Genomic DNA, 17,063 nt, shown 5'->3' on the forward strand with positions numbered 1-17,063 from the left:
TGTATTTAAATGATTCCAAGTAGGATTGTGTTTGCCCTTACCTTTCATACAGCTGTTTCTTTATGGATACTGTATCCTGGGGATCCATCTTTCCGGTTTGTAGGACCCTCAGAAGTGCATCAGTTTCTCCAATGCCATAGCTCAGTTTGGCTTCTGCAAGTTGAACAGTAAGAGGCAGCGGATTCATTTCTAAGTGTATCGCAGACAAGACCTCGGCCCGTTCTCTCTGCAGCCTCTCAATCTCCTGAGATCTGCTGTCAAGCACTTCCTGAGATGCTTCGGTCTTAGTAGGACTTGCACTCACATTCAGATTAGGACTGCTGCTCACCATCCCATTTCTAGCTGCACTGCACTGAACTCCTGACCAATTGCTGAATTTATTGTGCATGGGTAGATCCTGCAATGCATAACTGCGTGGTTTGTCGCTGCTTCTGAAGGCTGGCTCCTGACCAAGGAGAAGGTCTGTATTACACTCACTTTCTACAATGGATAATCCATCTTCTTGTAAGTGCAAGCCTAGAGCGCTCATCTGTGAAGGTGAATAGGGATGGCTTTTGTTTTTAATGTTCGTGTTATTGGATGTGAAGGTAAAACTGCCAAGATCATTCTTATCACTACCAAAGTCTTTTAGGCTTTGTTTTGGGATTTGCCCATCTCTGCCTGTTAGAGGCTGTGACATAAGAGAGAGGTTTTGTAGTGACTGCAAGTGCTCCCAGGGGTGCGGGGCCTTCTCCCTATGTGTGGAGATAAAATAATCTTCGCCATATCGTTTTCCTGTAACCTCAGAGTTGCTACTGGACTGGTTGGTAAATGAAGAGCGTGTGTCTCGTAAAATGCAACCTTCACTCACGAATCTCTGGAATTTAGCAGTCGAAACTCTTTTTTTGGTGTTTTCCCTCAATGAGCTGCTACGTGTTGCTTCACACTCATTGCCTGCGGTAGATTCACTGTCCGTTTCAGTTTGCGAACTGTTCAGCTGTAGATCTCGCAGCTCGCGCTCTTTTCGCTTTCTGCTACGAAGAATTTTAGCAAAATTCTGATTATTTAAGTGATTATCAGGTATAAGTTTATGGTGAAATTTCTTGCTAGCTTTCACGGTTAGAATCGGGGATGAGGCTCTATCCACCATTGCGTTTCTCTCATGATAACTGGTGCGATATCCTGTGGCGTCAACCACACTGGAAGAAGGACTGTTTACGACTGTATCCTCTGCACATTTATTCTCCTTGGTGGAAATAGAAGAACTTTTTGAGGAAGAATATGAGAAAGTTGTGGATGACATGTCCTGAAAGCCAGTTAAGAATGGAGTGGATGCTCGAACTTGTGGTGATGGAGACAAAACACGCTCCAATGGTTTGCGAGGCTCATACTCATATAGGTTTGGTAGACTTTGTGTTCGTGTTTTAGCCACTTTGCTGCTGTTTTGTTCTGTCAAACCAGTGTTTTGAGGAATATGAGTCAAAGACTCTGTTCCCAGCACTTTAACTATAACATTTATTCCTGAGGAGTTTAGGAAATGACTGTGCTCCCCTGTATGGTTGTGTGCGTTGTTGGCCATGTGTGCATCAGTCTGAATACCCCTGTCCACAGAGGTCTGAGTGGACGAGTCTCTCACGGATCTTTTTAGAATCTGCTCTTCAAAATCTCTTTGCATCTTGATGGTATCCTTACTTAAATTTTCAGGATTATGTTTTGAGAGATTTCCTAGCAATTCTGAGGTTTCTTGCAAGAGCTGTGATAAATGTAAGGACATGCTCTGCACGCTTGACCAAGATGCAGGTCTCTGGCATACATTTCTATTCCTTATCTGCCTCGAGGACGATATGTCTGTATGGTTCCTCTGGTGCTTAGAGGTTTTCCGATGCTTATGTTTAACATGTGTACCCTGTTCCCCAGATACTCGCTTTACAGGTTCAATATAACTCTCTGACTCTGATGTATATAAAAATATTATTTCATCCAACTGTGAGTAGTCTTCTAATTTTGTCTGTAAGCCCGACATCCCTGTAAACTCTGCTCGGTTTCCTGTACTTAGGATGGCAGATTCATCAGACAAAAGTTCCTGAGAATCATCCAGTGAAGTTACATCTGGTCTGGAATCATTTCTTCCAAGACTGCTGGTGGTGCTAGATACCATTTTAGCATTTGCATATGAGCTAAGATGAGAATGAAAGGGAGAATTGTGACTATTGAGCCCTTCATCCACACTGGAGCATCGGATCAGTTTATCAGCCTGTTCTCTGAATTTCGCACTGGATACATCACTAGCGCTGTTGAACGTGCAGTTCCTCCATCCCGGTTTGAGACTGTCATCTTGCTGCCAAGAATGGACAAAAGGATTAATGTCACTAGAGGAAAAGTGAAGGCCTTCCGTATTGTCTATTATATCTGCCGGCTTCTCTGCTTGACTTGAAGGCTTGGGAATTAAATTGTTGGGGTGTTCATCTGGTGGTTTACTCAATAAATACGTTTTCTTGCCTACACCCTCCATTACAATGCTGTTGACTGTTACAGGATACGGTGATTGGACAGTCTGGGTAAAATGATCTTCTACATTAGGCTTGATCTTTGAATTGACGTGTTCAGTCCTAAACTTTCCATGAAAATTTGATCTACCAGGGGAGGGAGTTATTGATATCGCAGGCAGCTCACTGGAAATTTCATTCATATTAGACTCTGTGGAATCCATTTGCTCCAGGATATTGGGATATTCAGGGGACGGAGTGTCAATGTTGTCAGTGCATGGTGACATTACTTCATTAAATTGAGCTGACTGAGACATGTCCTCAACATCCTTACTCATCGGGGAATATGATTTGCCCTCCGGTATTGCATCCACTTGGTGGTTTTGCAAGCCAGGGACATTCTTTAAAATCAAATACTTGGAAGTATCTGTGTCACTAGAAGACATGTCAGTGGACTCACTTAGATCTGGAGACCATACGCCACAGATTCCTGTTGTCATCAGACACTTTTCCTCGCGCCCACTACTTGCAATGTCTCCAGCGCCTACAGAGGAATCATTATCTTCTACAGCACAAGTCGCTCTGTCACTTACTCTGTTGCTGTGGCCAAGCAGTGGTATATTCTGGTAGCCAAGCAGCTTAAATTCACATTCTACTTTACAGGGCTTTGTGTTTTCAATGCAGTTGGATGTCATGGCCTCGCTATGTTCTCCATTGACTTCATCATCAGATATACCATGTGGAGATGAACTAAAAATTGGCTGATATTTTTCCTCTTCCATGCTGCATCTAGAAGATCTATTATCCTTGAACAAAGCCACTATTTCGGGATCCGCACTGTTGCTTTTGCTCATGCATGCTTCATTCTGATCTCGTGGACGCACAGTTTCTTTTACATAGTCCGAGGTTGTACCCCGCAGTGTGTCAGACTGAGGAGGAGGAAATGCTATAGTACTTGATAAATTGTATGTATCTTTGGACTTTAAATTGGTGTATTCCTCTGCAGATATTGAGGGAGCAGAGCTACAATCATGTAGGCAGGTATCTCTTATTCTTCTTTTATTGAATTCACCTTCATTGGTTGTTAATCCATCTTCATACTTCTGTGCATTTTGTTGCACTAAATTGTCTGGTGTTCTGACGCCATTACATATATCACTATTAAGACGTTCACCAGTGTCCTCAGATCTACTTTGCAAGTAGCTGCAGTTACTAACGTTACCCTCATTAGATGTAATGCTGTTCAGATCTGTGTCGTTTTGAGACCCGCCATATTGATTTGGCATTGAGAAACCAGTATTTATGCCCGCACTCTGGATGACACTACCGCAGCCTCTTGTCCTGTATGAACTATGCTTTTGCTCTCCATGTTGGGGGTTATAGCCCTGTCTTTCTTCTTCAGTACATTTATGACTTGTGGAACAATGCCTGCTTTTGACCTCCAAAACATCATCTATAATGGTAGTGTCTTTTACCAAACCCAAGCCAATATTCAAGCCAGGCTGTTTAGAAGTGAACATTTCTGCTGAATTGTCCCTATGGTCAGAAAACATAGCTGGATTGAGATTTTCAGCCCTATAATTGACTTTACAAAATGATTCATTCTGCATTTTCGCCTCATAATATGGAAGGGGTTGACATGTACCACTCATATCTTGTAAAACACAGCGATTGGCAGAAGCATCTCTCACTGGCCGTGTACCGCTGGGTGAACTCTCCACAGTATTTTCTAGTGTTTTACTATTTTCAGGCCCTCTGGAAAATTTATAATGATCACTTGCTAGAGGAAAATCCATTGTGCTGCTGAAGTCATTTCTACACAAGACCTCATCATTACTATTAATATCCTTGAACTTTCTTAATTTTGCACGTTTTAATGGAATATTTCCAATTAGGCAAGATTGATAGGTTTTAAATGGCATTTTTGGATTTTCTTCCATTGAAATGTGCGATTGTATATTGTCATATGTAGACAAAACCCTGTTGGAAGGGGGAGTATTCATTTTGGAGGAGGTGCAGACCTGCTTGGAAACCTCCAAACCAGTAACCAAATGGTTGTGTGTAGTCATTATATCATCCGCACTCGCGCCCTGGTTTGTTTCAAGAGAAAGCTCCAACTCCTTAGAATAGTCTTTGGGTAAAACTTCATTGTTTCTTTGGCTTTTCTTGCCAACACACTCAGAGTTTAGCAAATAGCTTGTTTCAATTGTATTCTGACTTTCAGGAGATCCTTCAGGTTTGCCAATGAAACAAGTCTTTGCTGATGTATATTGTGATTCACCGTTGGTCCTGGAAGCCATATTGTTTAATGGTAAAGTCCTTTCATTTGCTGATGAACACGCTTTGTCTTTGTAATTTTTTGTGTGTTCTGAGTCATCAGGTTTAGAAAAATCTTCCGATTTCGATCTAATGCCACACATGACAGTACCAGGGTTTTCGGAGGAATGCGTGACCACTATAGATTGCATGCCGGAAGAGTTTTCTGCAATGTCAGCCTTGTGATAATTCTCATCTAAACAGCCATCATCTTGTATTGTAAAACATACATCCTCACCATTTTTGTGTAATGTAACACTACTGTATTCTGCTGCAACTTTGATGCCGTCATCACTGTACAGATGGTCAGTGGGCTTTGTGACAGGAGGAGGGTCTGCGGGCATCGAAGCAGCTTTTTCAGATTTGTGGCAAAGGGACTGTGCTAGCTCATTGGGTTTTACGTGTATTTTGGGCTCGTTGATAGAAGAATCTGGTACAAAATTTTGACTTTTAGACTGTATATGTTTGTCTTTTACATTGCTTTGTTGAGAAGATGGAACATATGATATTGTAAGGCTGTCTATATGTTTGGGAAGGGAACTATGGTGGGCTGGTAAGGGGACGGTAGAGCAAGTTTTGTTTTCCAATGCAGACAAGTTTTTGTCCAATGTGCTCTCAGCGGCCATACTGTTACTATATCCAGTGCTAATGGTTTCCCCGTGTTCACTGCGGTCATGTTTTTGAATAGACAATTGATCATTATTATCTTCACTTATTATTTCTCTTTCTTGTACTGGATTTGTGGGTTTCTCAGTTGCCATATCCTTGTTAGCATTTATATCCCGCTCCACTGTGTTCCTTTGGCTTTGAGATAACACTTGGACGCCATCAGAATCATAGTCCATAAGTGGATTATCTTCTTTACTCTGCTTTTGGATTGATTCACAACACAGAGGTTCAGACATGACAGACTCTTGACACAAGGGAGAAGTGTACAGCTGTTTATCAGTCAGGTTCTCAAGCTGAGCATGGGAAGACATGGACATGACATCATTTATATTCTCACTGATGGGTTTTGCGGTTGTATTAAGATGCGAGCTTTCTTGGTTTGAAGGCAATTTTATTATCTCATTACCTTCACTTCTCTCCATTTCACGCACAAGGGAGATTTCATGCGGCTCTTTAGAGCAGAGTTTTTTTACTACCTCATTGTTATTTATCGAAGATACCAGTCTAGATAAACTTTTTGTATTCGACTGCTTGTCTTCTCCCTGAATTTTCTCCCTTAAAGGTACTGTTATAGTGCAGGTTAGTGGTGTTTCTGAAGAGGTTGCGATGTCGTCTTTACTTTCTGAATAACTTTTTTTTCTCTTGTTTTTTGTTAGATCAGATGATGACTCCTGAATATTAAGTGAATTATTTTGGCTAGAACAAGGAGAATTGACATCAGAGGAGCATTTCTCATCCAAAGGGTTACAATCAGATGGACAATACTCGTGACCATTTTTCCCTTGTACGGTATCACTTTCTTTACCGGTATATGTATTTTCTGATCTGTCTGGGGTTTCTGTATGTGGAACGGACGGGACACACTTATATTGCACAGATTTTATATGTGGAGCTTCAAGCTGACTTGGAAATGGTTTAGTTGCAGTTTCATAAATGTTATCATTAGTACATAAATGGTTCATCTCACCCTCTCTAATTTGAGACTCCAATATTGGAGCGCAGACTGGAGACAAAGCATCTTCATGTACAGTATTTTCATCTTGCTTCAAAGTATCTGTTTGACTTGATAATCCAGATGAACTACAAGTGCTGTTATAAGGACAAGAGTTTGCCTGAGCTTTCCCATTACATTCATCTATAAGAGCAGCAGATTGGTTCTCAGTTGTGGCATGAAAAGTGACATTACAGTAATCAGGGACATCATTCACCTTGAGGTAAAAGGAATTACTGAGGTCCAAGCCGTCATCTTCTCTAGCTACAGCAATGTTTTCCTTATTTTGATCTTCATTCACAATCAAATTCCTGGGGCTTTGAAGCTTCCAAAAGATCTCAGCTGGAAGTTCTTCAGATGAATCTGCCTCGAGAACATCTTCTGCATCAGCTAAGCTATCTAGAGAGAAGGTCTTTGTCAATCCAGTTGTGACTGATCCGGTTGTAACTAAAGGGAAAGAATTGCCATCTTTATGAAAAGATGTAGTAGGAGTGGATGTTGCTCCAATAGTCTTGTATTTGTTACATCTTCTCTTATTGTGTTTCTCTCTCCTCTTATCTTTTTCTGCAAGAGAGTCTTGTGACATCTGGCTGTCTTCGCTGTCTGAATCCTTGTGGCCAGTATGAGTTTTGTGCCTCTGTAATTCCTCCTGTCTCAGTTGTTCAGATAAGGCACTGGCATAAGCAGAAGAAAGAGAATCAATTGAATAGAAACTTTCGCTATCTGAGGAATCAGTATGGTCGTCCTTCTTACAGTCTCCTAGCGGTGGATTATTTGATTTTAGGAGTACCCTATTGAGTCTTTCAGTGCTTATCCTGCTCCTGTCACTAGTCTGGTTTCCCCCACGTCTGTTATTCATCTTGGAAATGGTGTCAACAGATGATGGCGTCTTACTAGTTTGCTCCGCAGGCTTCCTTTGAGGATTCGGTTTTAGAGAAGCCATGTTGTTTCTAGCTGGTTTGGATTTTAACGTTGACTCTCCCGAAGGTGGCTTTGCTTGACTGGGTGATAGTTGTGATTGTTTTACAGATTTTTGCAATAGTAATTTTCCTGTATCACCTTTTGGGCTTGTTTTGCTCTTTTCTTGTACTGTGCACTTTTTAGGGCCAACAGTCAAAGGAGAAGGACTTTTTAATGGCTTAGTTTTAGTGTCCCTGGTTCCTACAGGTACCGTTGCCCGTATGTTTCTTTTCTTTGGTTGTTCAGCTGTTAAGCTATTGGAAGACCCTTTAGACCCACCTCTAGGTTTATCCATTTTTTGTCGTTTTTTGTTCATCTGTGGATCACTTGAGAAAAGAGCAGCGCCAGCACTGATTTGTTTTATAAGAAAGTCAGCTCTTTGTTCTTCACCAAATTGTAGATTTTTGGTACCTATATCGAGAAGATTACATTCCAACTCTTCATTGCTTCCTGGATGACCAAAAGAATTAAGAAGACAATCTATGGATATACTTCGTAAAGGGTTTCTAACATCTTCAGCCTTGGTAGTGTCAGCCAGTTCCGATTTACATTTCCTTTTCAGCACAGCACTGAAAGATATAACACAGTATTGTTAGAAATAAGAATATAAACTTCAATAAATGTAATAGAATATGACAAAAAGAAAAAAACCCAAAAATGATTCTTATATGCCAAATGTGATGTTGTCAGTGAAAGACAGGCCCAACAGGGGTCTGGGACTATTTTACCGTCCTATTTGATTTAATAGACACATGTTAAATCTCCAAACTGTGGCAAATCAATGCTGCTTTCCTGTGACATGCCTCATTGAAAGGTCAGTCGATCAGAAAAATAAAAGTGCGGACAGGACCCTCTATCCCACTGTGTCGATCACTGTTAGTATTATATTTGTTTGTATATTTTGTGTACTGTATGTAAACCTCTGAATGTAAAGCACCATGGAATTACTGGTGCTATATAAATAAACAATAATAATAACTATTTTACTATTACGTATAGAGACTGAATAGTATTATTCTTAACTTTTTTCTTTAAAGAGAATATGTCCCCAAGTACAGAATACTATATTACTTACATAATTTGAGTCTTGCTTATTCTGAACAATCTGACATTTTTATTATTAAAATCTGACTACCCATTCAAAGATACGGCCCCTAGAAGATTATATGTATATTAGTTCAGATTTACCAAGTGGGTGGTATCCCTATAATTGTTTAATTGTACCAATGACACAGCAGAGAGGGGGTGGAAGTCAGGGGAGCTAAGAGGTAGGTGAGAATAAAATCTACACTGACCATTCACTCCCTGCAAACACTGTAAAGGGAGCAGACATAAAGGGATAGGATATAGAGGCATTGTATAATATAAGGGGCATAAGAAGCCATTATATTGGGGTATTGTACTTTATAGCAGCATGAGGGACCATTATATGGTGGAATATACAGAACATGTCTTTTGTGAAAGCGTAAGAAAGGGACACCTTAAAGGGATTCAATCTTTAAAATCCCATTTTTTCTCGATCACACGTCGGAATAGCCTTAAGAAAGGCTATTCTTCTCCTACCTTTAGATGTCTTCTCCGTGCCGCCATTCGGTAGAAATCCTGTATTTCTTCTATAAGCAAATGAGTTCTCTCGCAGCACTGGGGGCAGTCCCCCGCACTCAAATAGTACTGGGGGCGTCTCCAATGCTGCAAGAGAACTCTCCAGCGCTGCCTCTATCTTCGCCTGGAATGGCTTCTCCCTGTATCTTCTTCCGGCGCTGGCTTCAAACTTCTAGGCATGCGCAGTAGGCCTTGGGCAGAGCCGATTGTGCATGTCCATGGCCATTTTCTTGTGGCCACTTACCCCAGCTTACTGTGTAAGCAGCCACAAAAAAATGGCCGCTTACGCCAGTTTATTGTGTAAGCAGCCACAAGAAAATGGCCACGGGCATGCGCAATCGGCTCTGCCCAAGGCCCAATGGTAGAGCCGAGTGCGCATGCCTAGAAGTTTGAAGCCAGCGCCGGAAGACGACGTGGGGAGAGACCTTCTATGCGAAGACAGAGGTGGCGCTGAAGAGTTCTCTCGAAGCATTGGGGACGTCCCCATTGAAATTTAAGCACTAGGGACCGCTCTCAGTGCTGCAAGATAACTCATTTGCATACAGAAGAAAACCGGGATTTCTACCAAACTGCGGTGTCGAGAAGACTTCTAAAGGTAGGAGAAGAATAGCCTTTCTTAAGGCTATTCCTACGTATTAGGGAGAAAAAATTGCATTTTAATGATTGAGTCCCTTTAAAGTGGTAAATATGTTTGTACAACATTGACTATAATCAAAATCCTAATAAATGCTGGTGAAAATATATATATACTAATGGTAGTCAGGACCTACCTATAGGAATCAGGAAGCGTTTGTAAGGTCCAAGGCAATGAGCATCTTCTGTAGGATGAGAATCCAGAAGGAGAACTACTACTCCTATGCAAAGCTGTGGAGCTAACAGAGGTCTCTTGTACCTTTGGAACATGGAGAAGAGTTGGTTTTACTAGGTCATTACTGAGCCAACAAGCTGCCTGCAGCTGCTGGAGAGTTCTCTTGGCCTCTAAAAGTTTTTGTTTCTTAACAATTCTCTCTAGCTGAAGTTTAACTCTTTTCCTCCGGATGTTTCGCTCAGCCCTACGTAGGGAGCATTTTCGCAGGAGCTCCAGCTGCACCAGCTTCTTCCCTTCTTGTTCTTCCAGTGATGGCTGGATGTCAGTCTGTACACAGTTCTGAACCTCAACCTCCACATAAGTCTTTGGTTCAGTCTGAGAAGAGGATTCTCTTTTTTGTTGGCACAAAGTATTTACACGCTCCTTCTCTTTTATAAGCCACTGTTGATCTGAGACAAGATACACAAAGATGTATAATGTATATTCTCTATATAACTACATATACACATAATAAACACATCATGCACTCAAACACAGCATCTGAAGTCATAATATAATACATAACAGGCATTTGCTATGTAAATTAGAGATTTTTCTGTGTGGCACCCCTTCTATTACAAATCATGATTTCCTGTCTGTGCCTGTCAATAAAATTTCATTACTTCTTCTATCAGTGACCGTGTTCTAGTCTGGTCTACAAGACCTAATCATTAGATTAACATTGGCTAAATCTTCTGATTTCTGTGTATGGGGGGGGGGGGGGGGGTGTCCTGACTCTCCAGATGGCAGGTAATGGGGAAAGAAGGGTCAAGTTTGTTGAACTAAATTTCAACCTGCCCAAACCCTCTGTCCTGCAGAGAGATACGCTGCTATTAAGAGAGAACAGGATAGTAAGGATCCAGTTTTTGCTATTAAACTCCCCTTCACTCCCATAGCACAAATGGCCACGGTGGTAAAACAATGTACTGGCCAAACACTACAACAAACATCCTAAAAAAATGTAAGACTCTTAGAACTCTCCATGACAGACTGACTACATCATTATTACCTACAAGACTGATGTATATTACACTATGTCTCCATCAAAGGCCAAAAAAACCTAGCTAAAAAATATTATAACCTTTATACCGTAATCAAAGGTCTTAATGTTTCAGTCAATCTAGAAATAATTCTGAATATCTCACTACTTACATTCTTGGATTTGCTGATTGATAAGAGACTGCTCTTGATCCAGCTCCTTCTCTCCCTTCACCTGGGCTGTCTGGATCTGACTTTTCAGATCTTCCACGTACTGCTGCTGCTTTTCTATCTGCTTCCTATAAGTTGCGTCTAATTCTCTTAACCCTTGTTGATGCTCCTCAGATGGGGGTTCTGCATCACTAGATGAAAGAAACATAGAAAAGTTACATTACTATATAATGAAACACAATGCAGCTATTCAGAGCCCAAATAGCATAAAAGGGAAGTTTCAAGCAATGAAGGAGTCACATCTATACTTAAAGGGGTTGTACAGGATTAAGGGCAAACTTAGGGATGGCCAAGTGGGGTGTAAGCAGTCATTGAAGAGGGATTGGTGCTCACATATGTCACCGATTCCTGATTGTAATCTAATGTCTACAATGATATAGAATTATAGTATAGTTCTAGTCCTAAAATTCAATGTTTACAAAAATATGTTTTTCCCAGCACCTGGAATCCTGTCTTTGGGTGACCACAGAAATACATGAAAACTGCAAGTCATTCTTGGCAGTCTGGTACAGAGAAACTGAGATGATCTGGACGAGGAAGATGACAGAGTATCAAGGTGAACATAAATCACTGCTCTATGTATTACAGCAATCGGTGACACCAAAATGAGAAGGTGATAGAAAATTTTGGATTACAGACATAAGAACACATCACATGACTGAAGAACTGAAAGGGTGCATTCACACTGAGTAAACGCTAGCTTATTCTGAACGTAAAACACGTTCAGAATAAGCGGCGTCTAAAGCAGCTCCATTCATTTCTATGGGAGCGGGGATACGAGCGCTCCCCATAGAAATGAATGGGCTGCTTCTTTCACTCCGTGCAGTCCCATTGAAGTGAATGGGAAGTGCCGGCGTGTACGCTCCGGCATGAGCAGAGCTTGCCGTATACGCCGGCACTCCCCATTCACTTCAATGGGACTGCACGGAGTGAAAGAAGCAGCCCATTCATTTCTATGGGGAGCGCTCGTATCCCCGCTCCCATAGAAATGAATGGAGCTGCTTTAGACGCCGCTTATTCTGAACGTGTTTTACGTTCAGAATAAGCTAGCGTTTACTCAGTGTGAATGCACCCAAAGATAGGAAATCACACTGCAGCTAGCAGAATCACTCCAGTTACCTTCCCTGCAGTACTAGATACTATAATACAATGGAGATTTTCCACTGGTGATACATGTCACAGAAATCACTGTGAATGATATCATATGATATATAATATGACTAGTGTAACAGTAAATAGATCTTGACCATAAATTATGTGAAATGTGTTTGTTGTCCGTGATTCATGATGTAGAGGCAAAGAACTGGCAAATACAATTGTCAAAATAAAGCAACTAAAATTGGAAGGTACAAATTACAATCAGACATGTGGATGAAACCAGCATGACTTCTTCAATATACACACATACACACAGTATAAGCAAATACAGTGGTGTAACTAAAGTAATGTGGGCCCCAATGCAATTATTTGTCCGGGGCCCCCTTCCTCATGCCTACAGAGAATTCTTGATAGCGATGGCTTCTGGAGCTAAGGAGTTTAATCCACCTTTGTGTGGTTCGGGTAATCTGTGGGTCTCTGTGGGCCAGATGGAAGCTGCAATCTCAATACTGCACCAGTGCTTATGGGCCCCCTAAGGCTCCTGGGCCCCAATGCAACTGCATCCCCTGCATCCCCACAATTTACACCCCTGAGCAAAGATATACCACTTTACCACACGAGTGGCTATACTAATCTGTGTCACAGGATACAATTGTGTAACAAATAACAGTATATTTTGTGTTACAGACTCCTATTTATAGTTCACATAGAACTTCATTCTGACTCTGCTTATAGATTTAGCTATGATAAAATGCATTTTCTACAATAACATGTACTGCTTGCACTAGTTTCACGCTAGTGCCAAGGTCTCCGTTGTTCAGGTCCGCCAGGGACTCAAATGACAGGGAGTCGAAGCGCTAAAACTTTGGTTAGCCATGGAGACCAGCAGACCCCCATTGACTATAATGGGGTCCACCATTTCAAAACTGAAAGGGACGAGGAAAAAAGTCCTCCATGCAGGACTTTTCTCTCCGCTGATTTTCGGCAGTCTCTGTAATGGAGTCTGGCACAGATGTGAACCCAGCTTTACAATTTCCAATATAGCCCCAAACTGGTAATGTTTTATGTGGATGGAAACTGCTGGAATTAAAAAACTAGGATTGGACTCTAGAGCAGTGGATAAGGTCATGTGGTCAGATGAATCACGTTTCACATTGTTCCAGACTGATGGTCGTGTCCGGGGAATTGGATCAAAATCCCTGAGTCTACACTACAGAACATTATAGACTCCATGCCGAGACGGATGCGTGCTGTTATTCGTGCTCATGGTGGCCCAACTACATATTAACACTCGCAACTCTTTTTTTGGCCAGGCAGGATAGATAGATAGATAGATAGATAGATAGATAGATAGATAGATAGATAGATAGATAGAGATATATATTATCCACACCAGATAGCAGCAGCTCACACAATATCATGAATACAATTCATCAATTATCAAAGCAATTCTGAAATATAAAAGTAGGAAAAACCATGATGTGTATCTGCTGTTGTTTTTCCCACAGCGTGGGGCTTTTTTCCTGCAGCGTGCTACCTGGGGATTTATCCTTAAAGTCAAAGATCACCTTGTGCATGTGCCACACAATGACTGAGTAGAACAGTAGTCTTTCATAGCATCCACTATACTGTATTATGCAGGTACACAGGTACTTGGTATAGCTATAAGCGTAGCATTTGGTACTAGGTCCTTACATGTGGTGGCCATATCATACTAGAATTTAGCAGTATTATAAGCAGGAGGTGTCATATGAGAATTATACAATGATGTAACCACTACAGATTCAGCTAGCTCACTATATAAACCAATGACACATTTTAGATTATACAGACAGACATCAGCATGACATAAAGTGACGTAATACAACAAAGTGAAGGCTATGTATAGCTTACTCACTGGGCACAAAGTCTATAAGCTGCACATATGTTTCAGGTTAATCCATGTCAATGATTAAAGTGACAGATTGGATACAAGTAATGATTTGTAAAGAAAGACTACAATGGCAATCTTACGCTTACGCACTAGACCATTGCACAAATGGTACAAACAACTACATTTAGAGTCATTTCCTTATAGAAATGCATTCATACTGCTGGTCACAGTAACCAGTCATGGTTTGCTGCCTTGTCTCAATGACATATATTAAACAGCAAACATTCACTTTCCACTATAACAGGAACAGACAGATAATAGTGTAATAGACCATTACAGACCATTTCAGGAAAATGTTCATGAAAAACATAGAAATGAATAGATCTTACCTTCTTCTGGGTTATGCCTCCTCCATGTTTGCAGAGAAAAAGAAATGATAATGTAACACATTATCGGTGTAACCTTGTAGGAGATGATATCCTATGGAGGCTTACGTACAGGAAACATCTCCTTACAAACACATTTGTAGCAAGGAGACTACACTGACAGTCTACGCTCCACCTCTCATGCCGGGGACCGCCCAGACTAGTGCAGGGGTTTGGCTGGCTATAGTGTACCGTAGCATAATGCAGCTCTCAGTTACTATAGCAGCTCCATAAAACGAAATGAGTCTGTGCTGAGGCAATGACAGGATGCATTACTTCTCGCTGTGAAAGTCAATTATAACAAAGGTAGCAAGCAGAAAAAAGCAAAGCGGCATTCAACACACTGTAGGCAATAAAACAAATACTAGATGGCGGTTAAAGACTAAATGCATTGCAAGGTGAGGATAAGGAAGATACTGGAGGCACAGGATTTTTAGGGGGAGATTAGTGTCATGGTACTTAAAGGTGACCGAATATTTTTATTAATGCACTGTAAGGAATACATTATACTGCTACAAGGAGGCAACAAAGGAATAGCTTTTTCCCTTGACCTTGGCTGAGTGTGCAAGTTTATTTCAGTGAGGGAAGTGAATGTTATACAACCCAAGACAGTATGTGATCAGCCGCTCCATTCACTTCAATGCAACTGATGGAGGGGCTGTACTCAGCTATCTGAGGCACAAGGTACTGCACTGCTAAGGTTATGGTGGCGGCCATTATATTCTTAGCATATACTTATAATCTATTACATTTATGTTCATAAGATTACATTCAAAACATAAGAAATAAAATGTACCATTTGTTCCGTCAATGTATTGAAGTTTTAATTATTCTATTTACCATAGAAGACATTGACAGTACCTGGTGTTTAAGATGAGAGAGTTCCCTTTAGAAGAGGAGGAGAAGTCTCCAGACAGGTCCAGCCAGTCCAGAGAACAATCGCTTACAAAAGATGCCTGACTGTCCTGTAGAAAGAACAACCAGTATCAGCGGTCATTGAAATAGTTACATGTGAGTTAGCAATACAGGATAGTATATATAGAAGTAATCGGCCTGTTCTGCACCAACTTGTGACTTTAATAAAAGCCATTAGTATATTAAATTACATGATCAATATTACATTACAGATGCCATCATGATGAATGAAAGCATCGACTGCCATTACATAAACCTTATGAGTTACATTTACCAAGGTAATAACACACTCTGATGTAAATTACAGAGACCATTGTCTTCTCTCCTGATAGGTCTATTCTACTAAATACTTGCCTTTCCCACACAATAACCATACTTGACCTCAACTGAGAAGACCTAGGTGTCACTTCATTTAGAAGCTTTAGGAGGAATAACAGAGAAACAGACCAACAAGGGGTGTAAGAAGATATACTCCATTATTGTCTGTAGGAGGAGAGCCGGACAGACACAAAAGGTTATGGCTCTCATCTGACCTCTGCCCTTTTATTTTAGCAATAGGTGTAAGTCCCAGAGCCCCACAGATTAAAACTTCTGACCTATCACTATGACATGTCTGAAGTTTGTTAAAATGGTAACACTTTAAGTACAAATGTGATCGGTGGCATTAGGTAAACACGCAGAATTTTTGTTCGGTATTTAGAGTACATTTGTTAGAGTACAGTGCTACATGGTACACTGCGATCAGAGATCCCAGAAGATGGACCCCACCAAACGGGAATAACATGATCAACTGAAACTGACAAACAAGTACTGTCACTAGGTAACACAGACCAGAACGTGGGGGCTACACATGGTAGAAGTAAAGGCGAGGTGTAAATAATAATCTACTTATTTAAAAAAGAGGTGATTTCACCATATTTTAACCAAGTCACTGTATTTAAAAGCAACCTTCCAAATGGCATCACTTATTTTGGTAAGCTTTGGTGAGGTCATTACTGAGAATCCACAAAATGCAGTGGTATTACCATAACTACATAAACATGACATTCCAAATGACAACATTTAATTCATAGAACCGATGTCACTACTGTGACAAATCTATTGGTGATGTTACCGGCTGAGACCTGAAGTCACAGGTAACATAACAACTTTGCCACTGATATAATTTTAGATGTTGCTTGTTTGCATCATTGCCAAACAAGTACCAAATTAAAAGTCTTAGGACCCGTTCACACGGGCACAGAGGGGGCGGATTATGGCACGGAATCCACGTCATAATCCGCCCCTTAACAATGGTGGTCTATGGAGACTGCTAGCGTTCTTTTTTCGCTAGCAGCATGTTACCACTAGCAGAAAAAAGAAGCAACATGACCTTTCTTGAGGTGGATTCCACCTCAGGAAGTCCATAAAAAAGTGAATGGGAGGCGGAAACCGTGTTGCGGTTTTTGGCAAAAACCGCAACAAAAAACTGTGATGTGGTTTTTTACGGTCCATTCACTGACTGGGAGCGAAATACCGCCTGGTGTTATCTGAAGCGGATTTTAGCAAAAACTGCCCAAAAAACGCCTCAAGGTCCAAAAATCGCTTCCTAATTAGGAAGCGTTTTTTTTTCCGGACCTAATTATGCCACACGTAATTCTCGTGTGAACTTAGACTTAGGATAGCCAATCATTAAGACAGGCCGTCCACATTA

The 17,063-nt window shown here is 41.0% G+C and overlaps 1 protein-coding gene across 1 annotated transcript in view; it reads right to left on the bottom strand.

The window, feature by feature from the left end:
• STARD9 (StAR related lipid transfer domain containing 9) overlaps positions 1-17,063 on the bottom strand; it is a 130,014-nt gene that overhangs the window by 13,029 nt on the left and 99,922 nt on the right. Inside the window, exons 20-24 of the mRNA XM_075282833.1 lie at positions 15,317-15,420; positions 11,003-11,190; positions 9,774-10,260; positions 5,345-7,970; positions 42-5,167 (exon numbers count right to left, since the gene is read on the bottom strand). Of these exons, the coding sequence (XP_075138934.1) occupies positions 42-5,167; positions 5,345-7,970; positions 9,774-10,260; positions 11,003-11,190; positions 15,317-15,420 (8,531 nt within the window). The remainder of the gene's footprint in view (positions 1-41; positions 5,168-5,344; positions 7,971-9,773; positions 10,261-11,002; positions 11,191-15,316; positions 15,421-17,063) is intronic.

This window comes from Leptodactylus fuscus, chromosome 7, assembly GCF_031893055.1.
Source record: "Leptodactylus fuscus isolate aLepFus1 chromosome 7, aLepFus1.hap2, whole genome shotgun sequence".
In the NCBI taxonomy this organism is placed as follows: Eukaryota; Metazoa; Chordata; class Amphibia; order Anura; family Leptodactylidae; genus Leptodactylus; species Leptodactylus fuscus.